The following is a 20,101-nucleotide window of genomic DNA, read 5'->3' as shown; positions in this document are numbered from 1 at the left end:
CTGAGACTACTTACTGGCTGTGAGAGTTTCTACTATTATTAACTTATCTACTACTAATAATAACTTTCTGATCATTTCCTGTGCTGGTTTTTCGATAGGCTATTGGCCATATTCTTTCGTAAGATGAAATTCTTGCGACAGCCTAGTCTTGGGTTAAGTTTTATCATGTAGAAATATTTATTTTTTCCGCAGTCAAATCTATCATTTCTTTTATGGCTCTTGTGGTTTCTAGTTTGCTTGGCAAACGCTTCTCTGCCTTGATGTTGTAAATGTAACTATTTTTTTGTTATGTAGTTATTATTTGCTAATACCTTTATAGGTCTGTTTTTGTTTTTGTTTTTGTTTTTTTAACTTTCCAATCACTAATCTTAGGCAGAGAACAAGCATTAGGCAGAGAAAATAAGAAAAAAAAATCAAATCGTGAAAAAGATAACATTTCCAGCTATATAATACTTGGTATATTTTATACTTACATTCTATACTGCTGTTAAGATAGAAATTTAAAATTCAAAAAAAAGTATAGAAAAAATAAGGATAGGCATCTTAGGACTTAATCTAATAACATAAGTTATTAGATTAATCTTTTTTTTTAACTTTCCAATCACTAAAAGTGAAGTTAAACTCTTCACTTTTCTCTACTTCATTTCATGAATAGGTTCTACTTTCCCCGGTGATTTGAAATGCCACTGTTAACATAATTGCAAAGGTGTGTTTATCAACTCTGTTTTCTGTGTTATTACCTGCTGGCTTTATACCCAATCTAGTGGAGTCAGGGCTTCCCTATTAATGAGCTCTTTCAAAATTATCTTGGATCTTTTGTATTTCTTCTTCCATGTGAAATTCAAAGTAAGCTTGTTGACCTTTCTGTTTTAATGCCTCTTGTATTTTAATTGGAAGGCCATTGAATTTATAAATAGAGTAGGGGAAATGTTACAGTATTTGGAGGAATACTTTGCAATATTTATTTTCCCATCCTATACCTGACTATTTAGATCTGTGTGTGTGTGTGTGTGTGTGTGTGTGTGTGTCCTTCATGACGTTTTCTTCGCTTTGTCCGTATCAGCCTAGCCCGTTCCCTGCTGGGGAGATGTCTGTATGTTTCGAGCATGGCTGCTGTGAGTGTGGACTCCTTTTTCCCAGCATGTCAGGGATTACTGCACTGTTCACTGTCTCATGAGTTTGGTCCCCTGGATGCCCCCCTTCATACCCACACGCAGCAATGTGCCCTTTTGGCCCAACGTAGCTCCTTGAGCTTGGCAGGGGTGAAGTGCGTGTGGATGGTTGTTCATGCCAAAGGGTGCCCACTGCCCACCCCCAGGGGGCGTGCTTAGGTGCCATGTGGCGGAGGCAGCCTTCAGGCAGCTGCTGCTTTGACCAGGCGAATGGTTATGTCCTTACACGCTCAGGTTCACCGCACAGCGCCTCCTCCTGACACTTCCTTCTCTTTTAACCAACCGGCCCTGAGGGCTGCTGCCCCCGCTGCTCCTCTGCCTGCCCCTCATTTCTGACAAGTCAGGACAAAGAGCCGTTTCTTCACCTTCCAGTACTAAGCTAACAATCTGACCCCGATACTGCCGGGCACGTCTCCAAGCAGGGACTCTGTCCTGCGCACCTACGGGGAGACGGCCCAGATCAGGAGATGTACAGTGTCGTCACTGCCACGAGTCCTCAGACCCCGTTCCAGTTCAGGCATCCCCGTCACATCCTTCAAAGCCCTTATCACCCACCGCAGTGGTCATACGCATTGCTTACAGTTGCTTTCACGTTTGTGTTTTATGTGATTTTTGTAAAGACCTAATTTTCTTAGAGCAGTTTAGGTCCAAAGCCAAATTGAGCAGAAGGTACAGCGATTTCCCATATGCCACCTGTCCCCACACAGGCACCGTGTCCCCACCAATACCATCCCCACCAGAACAGTTCATCCGTTAAACCATCGATGAACCTGCCTGACACGCCATAGCCACCCACAGCCCGTAGCTCACGTGAGGGCTCACTCTGGATGTTGGCCATTCTATGGACGTGTATCCGTCATTATGGTGTCCTGTGGATATTTTCACTGCCCTGCAAATCCTCTGTGCTCCTTCTCGGCATCTTCGCATTCAGTCTCTGTGTCTCCTCCATCTCCTTCAGGCTAGAACAGCTCCTCACTCTTTCTTGACTCTGACCTTGACTCTTCTGAAGAGCGCGGGCCTGTTATTCGCAGAAGTCCTCTCACTGTGGCTGTCTCAAGCCTTCTCGTGGCGAGACCCAGGCTACCCCCCTTTAGCAGGAATGGCACGGAAGTGATGAGGCCTTGTGCCAGAAGCTCCCGAGCCCTGGGGATCGGCATCACCCTGCTTGTGCTCTGACAGTGGCCCCTGGATTTCTGGGGCGCCGACAGCCAGATGCAGCCTGTCCACCCCTAAGGAAATAAAAATGTCTTCCGGGCCCCTCCTGTCTGGCGTTCCAGGTAGAAGTGCTCCGTCGCCAGGTGCGTGGAGGAGAGGAACTCCCTTCTTCAGGGCACCTGACTACTCAGTTCCCTTCAACCTCTGTTGGGGCAGGTTTCTGAGGAGACATCAGACTCAGCAGACAGGAATGAAGAGAAGGGACAGGGAGTTAGTGAAGCTGGAACTTAAGAGGAAGCATCCACGTTTTTGCTGATGTTGTTTGTGCAGGCAGGGCAGCCAGTGTCTGTTAAAATCCCTCTGTGCATTTGTGGGGCCTGTTCTAGCTGTGCCCAGCTGTGGTTCTCAGGTCACACCTGAACGTGGCCGGTCACTCCTGCCAGTGCCGGGGCAGGAGGGCACAGCCAGGAGACGGGAGGCCAGAAGTGGGAGGTGCAACTTGTACTTGAGTGACCCGAGCCCCCCTTTTATTGTCAAAGGGGCTAAGAAAGAACGGGGTTTTGTGGGCCGTGAGGGAGTGTGGGTTGCAGGTTCGGGGCGCCTCACTTAGATCTTTCTTCCACGTCCCCTGTGACCTGTGGCTTTGCGATAAGAGGAAGCCATTTCCACTTACTTCACAGGTGACTAAAAATAGAATCAATACTGTTAATGCCTTATTTTTGTAGAACTCTTTGCAACTCTCTCATTTGATATAATAAATATTATCCCTGTTTTGGAACGGAGAAAACCAACACCCACAAATGGCCTTGAAGGTGTGCTGGAGCTTTGAGGTGCAGTGGGAACCCTGATGGCCCAGGCTTTTTCCCACTGGTGCAGGTGGAAGGCCCCCCGAAATGTCATCTGCTATGAGCATGCTCAGTTCCTCCTCCAGGAAACAGTCCTTTGCTCCGGAGCCGGGGAGTGTCTGTAAGAACCACTCTCTGAGCCCCCTACTGCAGTTCCTGGGGGCCTCCCCACTTGTCTTTCACACCCTCCCCACACCTCCCAGCCACGGTGCCACCCTCTGAGAGAGGGAGCAGATGGAAGCAACCTGGAGGCAGTGTCCCTGGGAACTCCCAGTGGGTTCATCCCTCAATTATTGGTTCTTCTTGCTCGATCACTTTCTCTATGCCAGACATGGGATCCCTCCCCCCCCCCACCCATTGTGGGGCTCAGAGAGGATGATTAAGGCAGGACTCCAGTGCTTGCACGTAAGGGGGAACTGAGTGTTGTTGTAGGGGCACCTGGCGGTGCTGGGAGGGCAAGAAGGGCAAACACACCTGCTCCAGGTGTGCTGAGACACCTGAGGGAGGAGAAGGGGGTGGGCCACATGTCTGTAGAGGCCAAGTCCAGGGCCCTGATGGGCAGGCTGGGTGAGTCCTGTGAGTGCAAAGGCTGCGAGCGTGAGGCGGCCGGAGCGAGACAGTCACTCACCCTCAGGGTCTTTCCTGACCCCAAAGGTGTGCGAAGCTTGCCGAGGGGCTCAAGCCAGGGCCAGGCAGCCTCAGGTTGGTGTGGGTTCCTCTGGCCACGCTGTGGACAGTGGGTTTGACAGGGACGAGGTCAGCGGCAGGAAACAGGCCACAGGCTGTGCTGGTTGTTGGGAGGGTCCATGCGGACTGACACACATGGATGGGTTTGGGGGGTACTGATAAGGTGAAAACCGATGGACTTGCTGATTGATCCGATGGGTGCAGGAAGGGACCAAGCCCAGAGTCCCGGCAGCAAGGTGCATGGTGGTGCCGTTTATTGAACTCCAATAAGCAAGCAAAGCATCCGTCTTTGTGATCCGAGAATCCTTCATTCATTTTCATTATGGCCACCTGATTGCAACATTGACATAATGGGGCGGGGGGGTATTGGTTCCACGACTTCAGGAAATCTCCCTTTCACAATGTTTCTTGTTGAAGAACGTGTTTGTCACGGCAAGTGTCTGTTACCACGTCCAGACACACACAGCTCCTCAGTGGCCAGCTCTAGGACGACACAGTCATGTCACAGCAAACGGTCTTTTGCGCCACGTGCAGTCTGTGCGTCCTCTAAATTCAAAATGCTTGATTTTTTATATCTGTTTTCCTTAATCGTGTAGCATTTATCTACTTTTTTAGTATCAGAAAAGATAATAAATTATAGAAATCTATTGGCTGTAAAGGAGCTCCATAGGCGCTAACATTTATCACGTGCTCCTGGATGCACGGCGCCACCGGAAGTCTCCACATGTATTAATATTTACGCCCCCCGCCTCCCTCCAAGGTAGGTACCGCGGAGATTCCCATTGTTCCGTGCGGAACACCAGGCACGGGAAGGAGGGCTGTCTGCCTCGGTGAGCGGCTCGGCTGGGTCTTGAGCACGTGCCCGGGGAGCCCACACTGAGCCCTGACCCACGGCCTGGGTGGCTGTGAGCAAGTTGCATGGAGGAAGTATGGTTTCTGAGACATTCCCGGAGCGTACGCTGGCAGGTGGGGCATCCTCGGCCTCGCCGAGGGCCGCCGTGAAGCAGAGATGCCTCAGCCTCTCCCCCTTTTTGGTTTCAGCTGTGGAACAACTACTTTCACCTGGCTGTGGCGTTCCTCACTCAAGAATCCCTGCAACTGGAGAATTTTTCAAGTGCGAAGAGAGCCAAAATCCTTAACAAGTAAGTCTGCACGGTGCCCTGAGGTGCCGGGCAGGAGCCTGTGACTGTCAGCATGATGTCCCTGCAGCCTCTGAGTCTCTGTGGCACACACTGAGCTGTGGTCGTGGTGTGGTGACAGGGTGGCTCCAAATCATGAACCGGGCATTGCCTTTTCCAAGTCGTGAGTCCAAAAAAGGCTGCTAGCATGGCACAGAATGAAGTTTGGGGGGTACTACTTTTCCTGTGCACTAGTCTGCTATCATTCCATGTGTGGCTCACATTACTGCTTAATTCTCCAGCTCTGCATCGAACAGGGAGCTTCTGGTGAAAGCTCTCGGCTGCGATGGGCTTGTTGGAAGACTCAGAGTGGAGTCAGAGCTGCCGGGGCACCTTCTCTGGGGTTACCCCTGTCCTCCAGGTGGGAACTCTACAGGGCTGAACGAGCCTTGGGTTACCTGACAAACCTGTGAGAAGCCCCTAGGAGGCCCAGCCCCCTGCCTGGCCCCTTCAGCTCTGAGTCCTGCGGGACCCCTGGTCCGGGATAAAGAAAAGAACTCTTGTGGGGGCTTCTTTCTAACCTTTGGGTGCCCTAAGGGCCTTGCCTCCCCTCTTTCTACCTCAGTTTCACTGGTTTCTCCCTTCTCATAAATACTCGAAACGAGTTTTCAGATGGCTTCCCACTGCCACGTCATCAGGCCCTATCTGTTGTTTCTCAATACCTCTGCAATATCTTGACCGTTCCGAGGCTTTGCCCTCCTCCCCCACCCCCTCCACCCCCGCTCACTGAGGTTAGAGATTCCAGAGGGAGTCCGTAGGGACAGAGTCCCAGAGAGCAGTTTCCACTCTCGACCTCGCGTGAAAAGGTGCTGGCTTGGGTAGTAGATGGCCATCAGCTGTAACCAGTTAGCCATTAGCCACTGATATAACTGCCGTGGCTGCGCTAGCAGGCGCCGATTGCAGCTAAAAAGTGCGGTTAGCAAGTGGATTACATTGCGGATCGTGTTGATCCTGCTTCCTGTGTCTCGTCTAGCCACCAGCAAGACTGTGGTGCAGGAAGACCCCTTGTTGAGGTACTAGCGGATGTTTGCTTTTGTGTCAACCAGCCGCCATCTAGAATATAGTGGTATGACTCCCCTATCTATGGCTCCATTGTTGTTCCTTTTTGGCCTCACCATATCCTGTGTCTTCCTGCTGAGAGCAGGGCCAGAGACCCTGCATTACAGAGTCTCAGAAGGGACTGCAGGTCAGCCTTTCTCATCTTCTGTGTGTATGTCACTTTCAAGGCAAATCGAAAGCATGTTATCCCCAGAGAGTAATTATTTCAGCAAATTTGTATTGAGCGCATACTATGCACCAGTTACAAAGACTCAGCTCCCGCTCCCCGCACTAGAATGCAGAACATGGTGAGGCCAAAAAGGAACACCCACGGAGCCATAGATAGGGGTGTCACACCACTATATTCTCAATAGCGGCTGGTTGAGACACAAAAGCAAACATCCGCCAGTACCCCAACAAAGGGTCTTCCTGCACCCCAGTCTCGCTGGTGGCTAGACGAGACACAGGAAGTAGGATCCACACGATCCACAATCCACAATCCGCTTGCTAACCCCACTTGCTAGCCGCAATCCGCACTTGCTAGCTCAGCCACGGCAGTTATATTAGTGGCTAGTGGCTAACTGGTTACAGCGGATGGCCATCTTATCACAGCTGATCGCCATCTACTACCTGAGCCAGCACCTTTCCACGTGAGGTCGAGAGTCTGGAAACTGCTCTCTGGGACTCTGTCCCTATAGCCAGTCACTTCATAAGCGCTCTGTGTGCGTTTTCCACAGATAATCATTCAAATAAAACCCAAAAGTATTCTTAGGGTCTCATATCATCCTTGTTTTCCAGATGAGGAGTGAAGCACAATGGGAACAAGTCAGGTGGCCAATGTCACACACAGTCATTCTAATCTAGGCAGTTCAGAGCCCAAGATTTTTACCGGTGCTGCTTTTAGAATCTTCCATTTTTTCCATCTGTGCCCATCTAAGTAAAGGTCAGCTGTCACCTGGCATCTTTCCTTCAAGCTTCCTCAGTTAAGTGACTCCATTCTCCTGGCCATTGATGTAGACAGTGTTCATTGTTCAGAAAAGGGAAATGTACCAGAATGGTGTAGGCACAGTGTGTGCCCCCAGTGGGTGCCAGGAAGCCGGGCACCAGCAGATACTTCCAGGTGGCCCCCTCTGGGGACTGGCTCAACAGAAATGCTTCCACCTGGCCAAATGTACATGCCCTCAGGCCTCCTAAAAAGTTAGAGGGGGATGTTTGAGTGTTGTCTTGGTGCAAAGCTGTTTGTAGTAGAATCAGTAATAACCACTCACACTGAAAATACCACAGCACAGCCCATCCAGTCACTCCGGAAACCCAGGCCCCTTTGTCGTCCATCTGCAGAAGGAAAGCTCGTCCACAGCAGGTGGAGTCGCCTGCCTGTGTGCAGGGCTCCCTGTGGGGTGATGCTGGGATCCACACCTACCTCCAGCCAAAGGCGGAACCCATTCTTTGCAGAGCACACAGCACGTCCATCCCGTAGGGATGCCTGTGGGAGAAGCAAGTTAAACTGGAAATCTGCCTTGAAAATGCTGGCATCTCCTTCAGGGGCTTTAGAATAAAACAATTTGATTTGGAGCATTTTCCAGGCTGGGCGGGACAGCTCTGCACTGGGCCCTTTCTCTTGTTGGTGAGAGCATTCACAGTCTAAGCTAAAACAACATCAATAAACGCATTAACCACCCAGGGCCTTGGCCGCCAAAGAAAACCTTTGCTTCCCACCAAGCCGCCTGCACTCAGCCCTCAAAGCCCAGGAACTAAACACAGCCAGTTGGCGTCTCCCCTTCCAGAGCCGGCAGGGCCTCTGAATTGAGCTTTCAGTATTCTCCCGCTCACAACCAATAAGACACTTGAATTTTCCCTTTGAAAATTTCTCATGGATGCCCTGAGGGAAAAATCCCGAGTGTTTCAGAAGTTGTCTTTGCAAGACTCTGGAGAGACTGCCTGAGCCGTTCTGCAGCCAGAGAGGAGCCTGAGGGGCCCTCTCGCAGGGTTGTGGGTGCTTGTTTGGCCAGGACAGGCTGCCCGAGAAGGTATCTGCTTCTGAGATAAGTGCTTTTGTCCCAGAGGCTGTGTGGCTGGGATGCATGGCGGGTTCACCCATGTTTGCTGTATTCTTGTGTGTGTGTGTGTGTGTGTGTGTGTTTTGAAGTATAACTGGCATACAATATTATGTTAGTTTCAGACGCACAGCATAATGATTCCACATTGCATAATGGTTACCCAGTGAGTCTAGTTGCCATCTGTCCCCAAAGTTACAAAAATTTTTTTTCTTGTATTGAGAACTTTCAAGATTTGCTTTTTAGGGGCCGGCCCGGTGGCTCAGGCGGTTAGAGCTCCATGCTCCTAACTCTGAAGGCTGCTGGTTCGATTCCTACATGGGCCAGTGGGCTCTCAACCACAAGGTTGCCAGTTCAATTCCTCGAGTCCCGCAAGGGATGGTGGGCTCCGCCCCCTGCAACTAAGATTGAACATGGCACCTTGAGCTGAGCTGCCTCCTGGATGGCTCAGTTGTTGGTTGGAGCACGGGCTCTCAACCACAGGGTTGCCAGTTCAATTCCTCGAGTCCCGCAAGGGATGGTGGGCAGCGCCCCCTGCAACTAAAATTGAACATGGCACCTTGAGCTGAGCTGCCACTGAGTTCCCGGGTGGCTCAGTTGGTTGGAGCGCGTCCTCTCAACCACAAGGTTGCCGGTTCGACTCCCACAAGGGATGGTGGGCTGTGCCCCCTGCAACTAGCAACGGCAACTGGCCCTGGAGCTGAGCTGTGCCCTCCACAACTAAGACTGAAAGGACAACTTGAAGCTGAATGGCACCCTCCACAACTAAGATTGAAATGACAACAAATTGACTTGGAATAAAGTCCTGAAAGTAGTCACTGTTCCCAAAAAAAGTCCTGTTCCCCTTCCCCAATAAAATCTTAAAAAACAAAAAGATTTGCTTTTTAGCAACTTTCAAATTTACAATATATTATTACTGTTATCGTCACGATGCTATATATTACATCCCCATGACATATTTATTTTATATCTGAGAGTTTGTACCTCTGGACCCCCTTCACCCCTTCCACCCACCACCCAACGCCCCCTCCCCTCTGGCAACCACCAGTCTGTTCTCTGTATCTCTGGGTTTTGTTTTGTTTGTTCATTTGTTTTGGTTTCTTTTCAGTTCCACATATAAGTGAGATCATGTGGTATTTCTCTTTGACTTATTTCACTCAGCATAATGCCCTCAAGGTCCATCCATGTTGCTGCAAATGGCAAGGTTTCAATCTTTTTATGGCTGAGTAACATTCCGTTGTACATATGAACCACCTCTTCTTTATCCATTCATCTATTGATGGGCACTTAGGTTGTTTCTATATCTTGGCTATTGTAAATAATGCTGTAATGAACATAGGAGCACATGCATCTTTTCAAATTAGTGTTTTTGTTTTCTTCAGATAAATACCAGAAGTGGAATTGCTGGGTCATAATGTAGTTCCAGTTTTAATTTTTTGAGGAATCTCTGTACTGTTTCCCACAGTGGCTGCACCAGTTTGCCATATGCACCTACAGTGCACGAGGTTTCCCTTTTCTCCACGTTCTCTCCAGCACTTGTTTTTTGTTGTCCTTTTGATAATGGCCATTCTAACAGGTGTGAGGTGACATCTCACTGTGGTTTTGATCTACATTTCCCTGATGACTAGTGACATTGAGCATCTTTTCATGTATCTCTTGGCCATCTGTATGTCCTCTTTAGAGAAATTATCTATGCAAATCCTCTGCCCATTTTTCAGATTGGATTATTTGTGTTTTTGTCTGTTATTGAGCTATGTGAGTTCTTTATATATTTTGGATATTAACCCCTTATCAGATATATGATTTGCAAATATTTTCTCCACTTAGTAGGCTGCCTTTTTATTTTGTTGATGGTTTCCTTCACTGTACAGAAGCTTTTTAGTCTGTCGTACTCCCATTTGTTTATTTTCGTTTTTGTTACCGTTGCCTTTTGAGTCAGATCCAAAAAAATACCGTCAAGAGTGAAGTCAGGGAGTTACTGCCTCTGCCTTTTCTTCTAGGAGTTTTATGGTTTATGATTGTTGTGTTTTGCATGATTCTCGCTATACCTGAAACACTTTATAACCAAAGTGCAATTTAATTTCTAAATAACAAAACATGCCTAAGAAATATTTGAAGACCTCTTACCCAGATGGTCAAATTTTCTAAACATACCCCGTGCCTAGAAATGTTTTAATATTTTTAAATTGCGCTAATAAAAAGGGATTGAATAGCTGTCCTCTGTTCATTTAGGTCCTGGTGCTAGGGACCCCGAGATAAGAAGTTCCCAGTCTAGAGGGGGGGATCAATATGCAGAAATAATAATGACTGGAGTGGAGCATAAGTGCTAACTAGATGCCATGTGGCCTAGAGGTGGGTGTGTAGGCTGCACCTGGGAGCCCAAAGGCCTCCTGGCAGCATGGACTTCCAGGCTGGATGTGAAGGAGGCTGACAGATTTACCAGGTTGACTGATAGGAGCCAAGAGTCAGCAATAGCCAGTCCGAAAGGGAACATCGGGCCCCAGAGGCATGGTCTGCTCTACACGCAAAAGGATGGTCTGGGTTGTTGAAGCATAAATGGGTGGCAGCATCTGGAGGGCTTATGGCTGGAGGCAGGGCGGGAGGTCCAGTGATGTGGGAATGACCCCAGGCGTCTGAGCACGTGGCTGGCTGCTAACTTAGAACACACTGGAGCATGATTCATGTGGTGATTTTTTTCTAGAGGGAAAGCCTGTGAGGTCTGAGAGTGGAATAATGCCCCACCCACTGAGTTGCCTCTGGCCTCTCCATGTGGACCCATCTACTGCTCTGGGGTCTGTAAATCCAACCAAATGCACCTGAGTACGGGCTCCACTTGGAGGTTCCTCCCCCCACACAAGAGGGGGTACCCTCTCATCCTCCCTGCCAAGCCCTACAGCTCCTCACGTCTGTCTAGCTCAAAATAATAGAAAATTTCAGTAACAGATCTGCCTGTTCATTCGCTCTTGTTAAGCTGTCCTCCCCATGACCTCAGTTGGGGAGATAATTAGGATGGTCATTCCAAAGACATTCCCCAATGCGCATGGGAGTAACACAAAAGAATGGGCCACCTGACACAGAGAACTGATTATATCAAACCCAAATTGAAGACAAGATTTGCCAATGAACCACAAAATAAATAACCCCAGGAATCAAAGTCCATAATAAGAAAATGCAGCTGACTCCACCGTCACACGTCCTTGGTGCTAGTAACTCCCGACAAAGGACAGAGATGTGACCTGAAGGCTAAACCCGACCAACATGCCTTCCTCCCCGCCCACAAGGCATTAACGTTATTGGGGCTCAGGAAATCTGAGTCGAATATAAAGGAGTTGACTTTTGATTCACAGCCAGCTCGACGACCTTAGTATGCAGGACACGGTAGCCCTGGAATGGGACAATGCGGCACATCAGTGCAGGCGGTTCGCTGTACAGGACCAGGTTCTGAGAGAAAAGGGTTCACGATTTGGGCCCCTTGCATATGTGAGCATAAAATATGCACTTGAAAATTTCAGCCCAAGACGATAACGTTTGATGGCCAAGCCCAGGTCAGTGCGTTTGCACCTGTGTGCAGAGACCGCCCTCCACAAGGACCTGCTCACTCCCCAAGTTGTTACCCATCCTTTTCTTTTTTCTCCTTTTTTCCTTGTTTACCATAAAAGTCTTCTGTCAGCCCACTGCACCTTCTAAATCAGGGGTGTCCAAACTTTTTTTCAATGGTTTTCACCAAGGGCCATATGCAGTAAAATACACAAACAGCCGGGCCACTCACTCGAGGTGAAGTACGCATTGCCTCACCTGGTTTATTTAAGTAAACTAAATATGTTTTTGGAATTTGCTGCGGGCCAATTAACAATGGATCGCCGGCCGCAGTTGGCCCACGGGCCGCAGTTTGGACACCCCTGTTCTAAGAGGACAGCTTTCACAGCTGGACCAAAATACCACCTACACGAGAGATCTCCTTCTTCCCACACTGGGTTCTGAAGCGTCAGTGTGTTAAGTCAAACTGTACATCTTACTTTTTAGGGAAACGGAAATGAGGTAAATACGCTGTGACCAGCCCTGCTCTGCAGCATGACTTCATCTGGGGTTGCAATTGTATGTTCCAGATTGTAACAGGAAATTTGGTGTTTCACCTATGTTTGTGCTGCTTTTATTTTCAAGAGACTCGAATGATTCAAAACAAGTTCCCTGTAAACTAAGAATTAGAAGGGGACCCAGGGGGATGGCCTCAACAAGTGGTGACCCTGAGCTGAGTCCTGGGTGGAAGGGTTAGTGTCCCACACACAAACACTCACTGAACAGGCTCACACTAAACGCAGCGTAGGACGCTGGGCACCTCACATCCCCGCGTCCAAAGAGGTTTATTCTGATTGGCCGCATCAGAATAAACCACCCAGGAATTTATGGCCCTTCCCATTGGGATACAGATGCCTCAGTGCACCCCTCCCTGCCCTCCAGCTGCCTCCCTGTCTGCACCCTCCACCCACTCCTGACTGGCAGAGGCCCCAGTACCCCAGCTCTTTGCTTTGTTTCCAGATCTCCTCTCCAGGATTTCCTGCTGTGCTTTGGGCCTCTCGGTCCCCTTGTCAGGTTCCCATGCCTCCAGCCAAGCCTTACAAGGTGTTGCTCCTTGAATCGTGGTCTCGGGCCTTCTCATTCCATTCTCTCTCCTTCAAATAGCATTTTTCAGACTGATTCTCAGCCCCTTATTCAGCCAGGATAGCAACTTAGTGGGCCAGTTACATTTGTTTCCTAGAGCCGTCTGCCATAACCTAACAATTTGCACAAACTCAGTGGCTTGAAACAGCAGGAGTTTATTGTCACGTGGTTCTGGAGGCCTGAACTCCAAATCGAGGTGTCGGCTGGGCCGGTTCCTGCAAGAGGCCCAGGGGGCGCCCTGGTTGGGCCTCTCTCCTGTCCGCTGGTGGTGGCGCGCCCTCGGCTGTGGCCGCATCGCTCAGCCTCAGCCTCTGTCTTCACAGGCCTTTCTTCCCAGTGTGTCTATGTCTCCAGATGTCCCCTCCTTAGAGGAGCACCAGTCCCTGGACTTAGCCCCCAGCCCCAATCCAGGGTGACTTCCTCGTCACATGATCTGCAAAGCCCCTATTTCCAGAAAGGTCACGTTCAAGGTATGGGGGTTAGGACTTCCAATTGTCTTTATGGAGGGCGCACTGCAACCCACAACAGCCATGACCAACAGGCTTTTTTACTTTTTCAGCGAAATAGAATATAAGAGACAGCATTAGAGTTCAGTGCCGTTCGTAAGGTTAGTGTTAGTTCATAAAATTTTTATACACATATATTTATGTGTGCTGGTTAGTAAAGTAAAATGTACTTCTTATTTCAAAAAAGTTTTTGAAATAAAAAAAAATTAAACTCTGCCTTTGCATCCTCTGCTCACACGCACGCACACACGCACGCACACACACGCCCTTGTGCGAGGCCCTCATCCCCAGCCAGACTCTTCTTTGGTCGGTATACTCCCCCCGCCACAGGCATTTCCACCCACTGGCCCCTCTTCCTTCTCCTCTTTGTCTGGCTCACACTTCTTCTTCAAATCTTAGAACAAATGTTACTCACACAGAGCACTCCTTCCACAGCCAACCTGAACCCACTGGTAACTTCTCACACTCCTCCCGTTTTTTCAAAGAGCCATGACCACAGTCTTCACAGAACTACTGTATATGTGTCTGTGTGTGGGGGGTTGGGGGGGTATTTGATTGTGTCCATCTCCACCCATCTTAATAGCCCCCTCAGGTCTGTGGTCTGGTGTGTTCTCCACATTATACTAACATTAATTTCCCAATATTCATATTCCCATATTAGCTCTGTGCCTGGCCTCCAGGACGTGCTTAGTAATTAGTGAATCAATAGCACTGTTCCAAAAATGGATCCATCTGAACGGCCATTACAACCACAAGGGGGTTTTTAAAGAAAGAGAACTAGAATGGCCTGAGTGCCTTCAAGGACAGACGGGACATCATCTCTTTAATTCTCACAAAAGCCTGAGGGATGAGCATCGTGCCCAGTACTGAGTACCCAGTACTACAGACGACGAGACCGAGGGTCAGAGTGGTCAGGTAACTGTCCCAGTGTGCTTAGATTCGGGCTAAAGTCAGTCTTACCCCCATGCCTGTGCTGTCTCTGGTGAACATGAGTTTCCTGCTTCTTGGGGTGAAGATTCAGGAAACTGGATGCTGAGTTAAGGCCTCAGAGACCAGACCCACGCTAAGTTACATCAGAGTGGCAGGCTGGATGTGGGATCCTGCATCTACCTGGGCTGTGGCAGGGCTGCCTCCTGGGGGCCCCCTTTGCAGTTGAAGGCGCTCATTGTGGGTTGACACAAGTGAGCTGGGCAGTTGGGAGTGCCAGGTGACTCCAGCCCCACGCGCAGTCAGGCTTTGCCAACCAAGCTGGCATGGCAGCCACCACCAAGAATCGGGGCTTCCTCTGTGGGAAAATGGCTGCAGCAGCGCCTTCGTCCTCAGCACAGTCTCCCTGTGAGAATCCAGTGAGACCAGCACACCTGGAGGGGTGCAGCACAGCGCCGTGTGTGACGTCATGGGAGTCCGCCCGCGCCGGGCCACGTGGTGCCTGCTGTGGGAGGGTTCTGGAGACTTGGCGTGTCTTCTCCCCATGCCCTGTGCCCTTGGCCAAACCCTCTGCTTCACCCTCGAGGGCTGGTTCAGTTGCCTCAGCTCTGAAGTGTTAGAGATGAACTTGGCTATGAACTCCAAGGGGCCGCCAGCTCTGCAAGTGCTGTTTCCAGGCCGTGAGCAGTAGCTCAGAAGCTCAGAAACTCAGTGGTTGCCCCTTTCTCGTCCTCGGGAAGAATGCACACGTGGTTCTGGGATCCCTCCTGCGTGGTGACAGCTGTAACTCTAATCAGGGATTATGCTGGAACGTGTGTAGACTCACCAGCACCGCCTTCTCATTGAAACCAAAGCAACGATCAGCCTCTCTGCCAGGCAGATTCCTTCTTGCCCTTCACCTTCCAGCCCCTTCGGCTCCTTGCTGCCATTTTTCCGGCCCGGTGCACCTTTGTCTTATTTGACTCTGCAGGCAGCATTGTTTGTACCTTCATGTACATAATAGTCCAGTCTCTAATGGGGGGGGGTGTCCTCAGATCTTTGCCAATCCCCCCTTCCCAAGTACTGTGAAGGAATGTCATTTTCCACTTACAGGACAGTAAAACGGAACTGTCTTGTAAGTGTAGACCAGACACATGAGCCCCCATCACACTTTAAGGAGAGGTGCTGTGCAGACAGAGGCGAGGGCCGCAGACTCCCCTCCATAGGCGCCTGCCAGCATCCAGGTGTCAACTCCAGCTCTGGCCAATTGGCAGGTTACTGAAGGTTGAGGCACCGGTCACTCCCGAGTGACCCAAATGCAAACGTTAAGTGCGCCGCTGCTGAGGGTCTCCTATACTTTGTCTTCCTGAATTTGGGGATTTCCAGTGAATGGAGAGTTGTTATAAGACCGTGTAGTCGGGGCCCCAGAGACACAGGTGATGAGCCCCGTCTTAGCTGTTCGTACTTTTTGAGGTATTATCCCGGGATGAGACGGAATTGCTTGGCTGTTGGAAGAGTGTTTAAAGCTTGAGTTAGTCCATCAATGACGGGCCAGCCCCTGTGACTGGCTCTCACCCGCTCTGGGCCGCTGGTCTCCTCTGTGTGTGATCAGAGCACTTGGTGGCAGGCACCGGGGTGCGTTTGTGTTGTCAGGATCCGCCCTGCCTTGCCAGGTGCCCACGTCCCTGAGAAGCGACCCATCACGTGGCGTGACAGCCTCACCCTCCTCAGGAGGGACCTTCAGCGCTAGGGCTGGAGCACAGTGTCACTTTCCGTGTCCCCTTCTGGCAGACACCCAAGGACGCCAGTCACCCGGCTCCTGTGCAGCCAGCCGCGTCCTTTCAGGTCCTGGGCTGCAGCAGCTGCTTGGACCCCTTGGCAGTTGTGCAGAAGCAAAATGGGAATGGGGAAAATGGCTCTACGAGCCTCAAAAGGACAACATAATGGTGCTCAGGTCGCAGACTCCTAGGCGACTTGGGGTGCCAGTTACACACTTAAGGGTGTTCTCCTGTCACCCACAAATTCGGATCCAGTAACTTTGCTGCTGGTGGCTTTGCACTAACGGTGGACAGGCCTCTCCTCACAGTGGTGTTGGCGATGGGTTCATTCCTGGCAGAGATACCCCCTCCCTCACTCACCGAATTTATCAACACCAGTGCTCTCCTGGTTGTGGGGCTGGGCTGGACCTCGACCTCGGAGGACCAGCTTGTCCTGCTAGGGAGGGCTTACGCTCCCGTTCAGTTTCTCCATCTGTACAATGGGCCACAGCACCCATACAACTGTGGTGCCCCCAAGGTTGACTTCTGTGAGCGAGCTGCCTGGTGGGTGTCATCGTCCCTGGTTGAGATGACCATGGCGTCTGTAGCCCTCTCCTGATGTAGGTGACAGATGGGTGTGTCTGACGCCGGAGACGTTTATAATAAAGAGGCACTAGGCTGTGCTTGTTGCTTCACCAGCAGGATCTTTTCTGCCTTTAGAGCCAGAATTCTGTCATCTGTAACGGCTTTCCTTGTCACATCAGCTGACAGGATAAACAGAGCAGGCTCAGTGACACAGCTGCTAAACTGTAATACTGTATGATAATTTCACAAATTATTATTTTTAATATGATCAGCCTTTTCCTTAGGCAATAAAGGAAAAAGTTAAATTGCTCACAAACCAATAAAGGTTTATCTTCTGAAGCATCAAATTCTGTTTACTCACGAAACACACACCTCTTTGCTGACCCACTGGGAGGAAAATTAGCATTTGTTTTCCCTGATCAACAAAGTGGGGGGAGGGGGCATTTGTTGTTATCTATAGGTGTTAAGCCCTTCCTTACATTGAAAATGATAAAGAAGAATGGGAGTTAGTTGGAAGAGGCCATCCCTGCTCTGACTGTAGACTCCAGGGCTTAATGTTACCATGTGGAAACTGCTAATGGTGAGGGGGTGTGGGGTGTCATTTGGTGTCTGCAGGCCTGATGCTAACAACATGCCTGGAAAACAAACTCCCCCTTAGGCCAAGGAGCCAGGTTCTCTTTGTCTTGGAGATTGAAGAAAGGAAAATGATTGCATTACTCCCCACCACCTCCCCCAGGTTCCCACAGCGGGAGGGTGTTCTGTAATGTGTGCTGATGGGAAAGTGAGAGTCCCAGGCTGGATTCCTCCTCCTTCAATTCCCTTTGGTGGCAAAGGAAGTTGAAGCTTTGACGCTGTCTGTGTCTCAGTGATGGAAGACTTGAATTGCACTTTTAAATAATCCAATTCCGATTTTCAAAGTCTGTGTAGAGTGACTCAGTGTTTTTCCTCTCCCTGCTTTTTCAGGTATGGAGATATGAGGAGACAGATCGGCTTTGAAATCAGAGACATGTGGTACAACCTTGGTGAGTAACCATGATGTCAGGCCATCGCGGTTAATATCTTGCTATCCATGGGTGATGGCATTGGACCTGTTTGTCAGTGTTGGGGCATCTCAAAAATCTGAATTGCTTCTGTTCCTTGGAGAGCAATTGCTATTCTTTGCAATAACTGTTTTCAGTAACTAAGAGATGAGAGACAAGGGAAAAGGAAGAAAATCTGATGAGTGGGACAAATAGAAAAGTCAGTAGAACATCCTCTTGAGTCAGATGAACACAGCTCAGCCTTTGAACTCCTTTGCTTCTGGGCCTCACTAACATTCCTTCAGCTTCTCACACATTAAACCATGTCGCTCATCCTGCTGCTGCATATGCCATCCTGTATTTTATTCAGTTTCGTATAGTCTACCTTCAAAAGGGTTTATTCACCGACTCAAAACTGGACAGGTGGTGGTAGCACAACATGCTTATGCATTTAAAGCAAAAAGAGATGTGTGCGCTTAAGATAAGAAATTAATGTAGGCATTTATCACTGTATGCTTCCCTCTTAGTACTGCTTGTGCTGCGTCCCAGAAGTTTGGGTATGTTGTGTTTTCATTGTCTTTGTCGCAAGATATTTTCTATTTTCTCTCTTGATTTCTTCTTTGACCCATTGGTTGTTCAAGAGTATGTTTTTAAATTTACACTATGTGTGAATTTTCTAATTTTCTATCTGTTACTTAGTTTTATTCCATTATAGTCAAAAAAGATACTTGGTATGATTTCAGTCTCCTTAAAATTGTTATATAACTTAGCATGTGATCTATCCTGAAAAACATTCCACATGTAGTTGAGAAAAATGTGTATTCTGCTGCTGTTAGGTGGAAGGTTCCATTATATCTTTTAGGTCCCTTTGGTCTGTAGCGTTGGCTTTACCAGTAAAGAAAGATCTCAAATAAACAACTTAAGCTTACACCTCAAGGAACTAGAGAAAGAACAAACTAAGCCTAAAGTGGGCAGATGGAAGGAAATAATAAAGATTAAAACAGAAATAAATGAAATAGAGAATAGAAAAATTCAACAAAACTTAAGAGTTGGTTTTTTGAAAAGATAAACAAAATTGGCAAAACTTTAGCTAGATTAATTAAGAAAAAAAGGAGAAAAGACCTAAATAAATAAAATCAGAAATGAAAAAGGGCACACTACAACTGATGCCACAGAAATGAAAAGGATTATAAGAGACTACTGTGAACAATTATATCCCAACAAATTTGATAACCTAGAAGAAATGGACAAATTCCTAGAAACACACAACTTGTGATGACCGAATCATGAAGAATTAAAAAATCTATATAGACCAATAACAAGTAAGGAGAGTGACTCAGCAATCGAAAAATTACAAATAAAAAGCCAACACCAGTTATCTTTACTGGTGAATTCTAGCCAACATTTCAAGGAGAATTAACTAATGCCAATCCTTCTTAAAGTGTTCCAAAAAATTGAAGAGGTAGAGACACTTCCAAACTCATTTTATGAGGAAAGCATTACCCTGATACCAAAGCCAGACAAGACACTACAATAAAAGAAAGTAATCTGTAGGCCACTACCTCTGATGAACATAGATGCAAAAATCCTCAACAAAAACTACCAAACTGGATCAACAGCACATTAAAAAGATCATACACCAGGATCAAGTGGGATTTACCCCTAGGATGCAAGGATGGTTTGACATATTCAAATCAATAAAAGCAATAATACTACATTAACAGAATAAAGGATAAAAATCATAGGAATATTTCAATAAATGGCGAAAAAGCACTTGACAGTATTCAATACCCTTTCGTGATAGATACTCTTAACAAACTAGGTATAAAAGAATTGTACCTTGACGTAATAAAGGCTGTATATGACAAGCTCACAACTATTAATAATATACTCTGTGGTGAGCAATTAAAAGCTTCTCATTTAAGATCAGGAACCAGACAAGGATTCCCACTCTTGTCTTTCCTATTTAACATCGTGCTAGAAGTCTGAGCCAAGCAATTAGGCCAGAAAAAGAAAGAAAGGCATTCAGGTCAGAAAGGAAGAAATACAATCTCTCTATCTGCAGGTGACATGATCTTACATATTCAGACTGATCACTAACATATTAAAATGTGTCCTTCTTGCTTGATTAATAGCTGCTGCCCCAACTCAGCCCTTTCTGGCCCCTTATGCTCCCCCAAGACACTCCTCTCCTCTCTCTGGCCCCTCGATTGAAGGGTCACTCCCTGCCATAGAGGGAGCCGCCAAGTCTCAGTGGGAGCCACAGCTGGCCTGACTGATGGGTGCTCCTGTCTTTTCGGTTTTCGTTTTAAGTATTTCCAAGGTCACCTTTGGAGTCCCTGAGACTGATCACCATTTGAAACTGGCTGCATTTCATTTTGTTGATGCTCATGACTCCAACGGAGAAAGATGAGCTAGGCCCAGAGACGGTGAGCTTTTCTGTGATGCCACGTCCAGACCTTCTGTGAATGCACCCTGTGGTGTAAATCAGATCTTTAAAGCCCTTCTGCAGTTGTTGGTCCTCTTGACACCATCTGTCA

The 20,101-nt window shown here is 48.3% G+C and overlaps 1 protein-coding gene across 2 annotated transcripts in view; it reads left to right on the top strand.

Moving 5' to 3' along the window:
• DOCK1 (dedicator of cytokinesis 1) overlaps nucleotides 1-20,101 on the top strand; it is a 444,845-nt gene that overhangs the window by 348,178 nt on the left and 76,566 nt on the right. For both annotated transcript variants that reach the window (XM_019728239.2, XM_019728238.2), the window contains exons 31-32: nucleotides 4,901-5,001; nucleotides 17,506-17,564. In XM_019728239.2, coding sequence (XP_019583798.2) covers nucleotides 4,901-5,001; nucleotides 17,506-17,564 — 160 coding nt within the window. The remainder of the gene's footprint in view (nucleotides 1-4,900; nucleotides 5,002-17,505; nucleotides 17,565-20,101) is intronic.

This window comes from Rhinolophus sinicus, linkage group LG07 (genome assembly GCF_036562045.2).
Source record: "Rhinolophus sinicus isolate RSC01 linkage group LG07, ASM3656204v1, whole genome shotgun sequence".
Lineage (NCBI taxonomy): Eukaryota > Metazoa > Chordata > Mammalia > Chiroptera > Rhinolophidae > Rhinolophus > Rhinolophus sinicus.
This window is presented reverse-complemented; position numbering and strand designations above follow the sequence as displayed.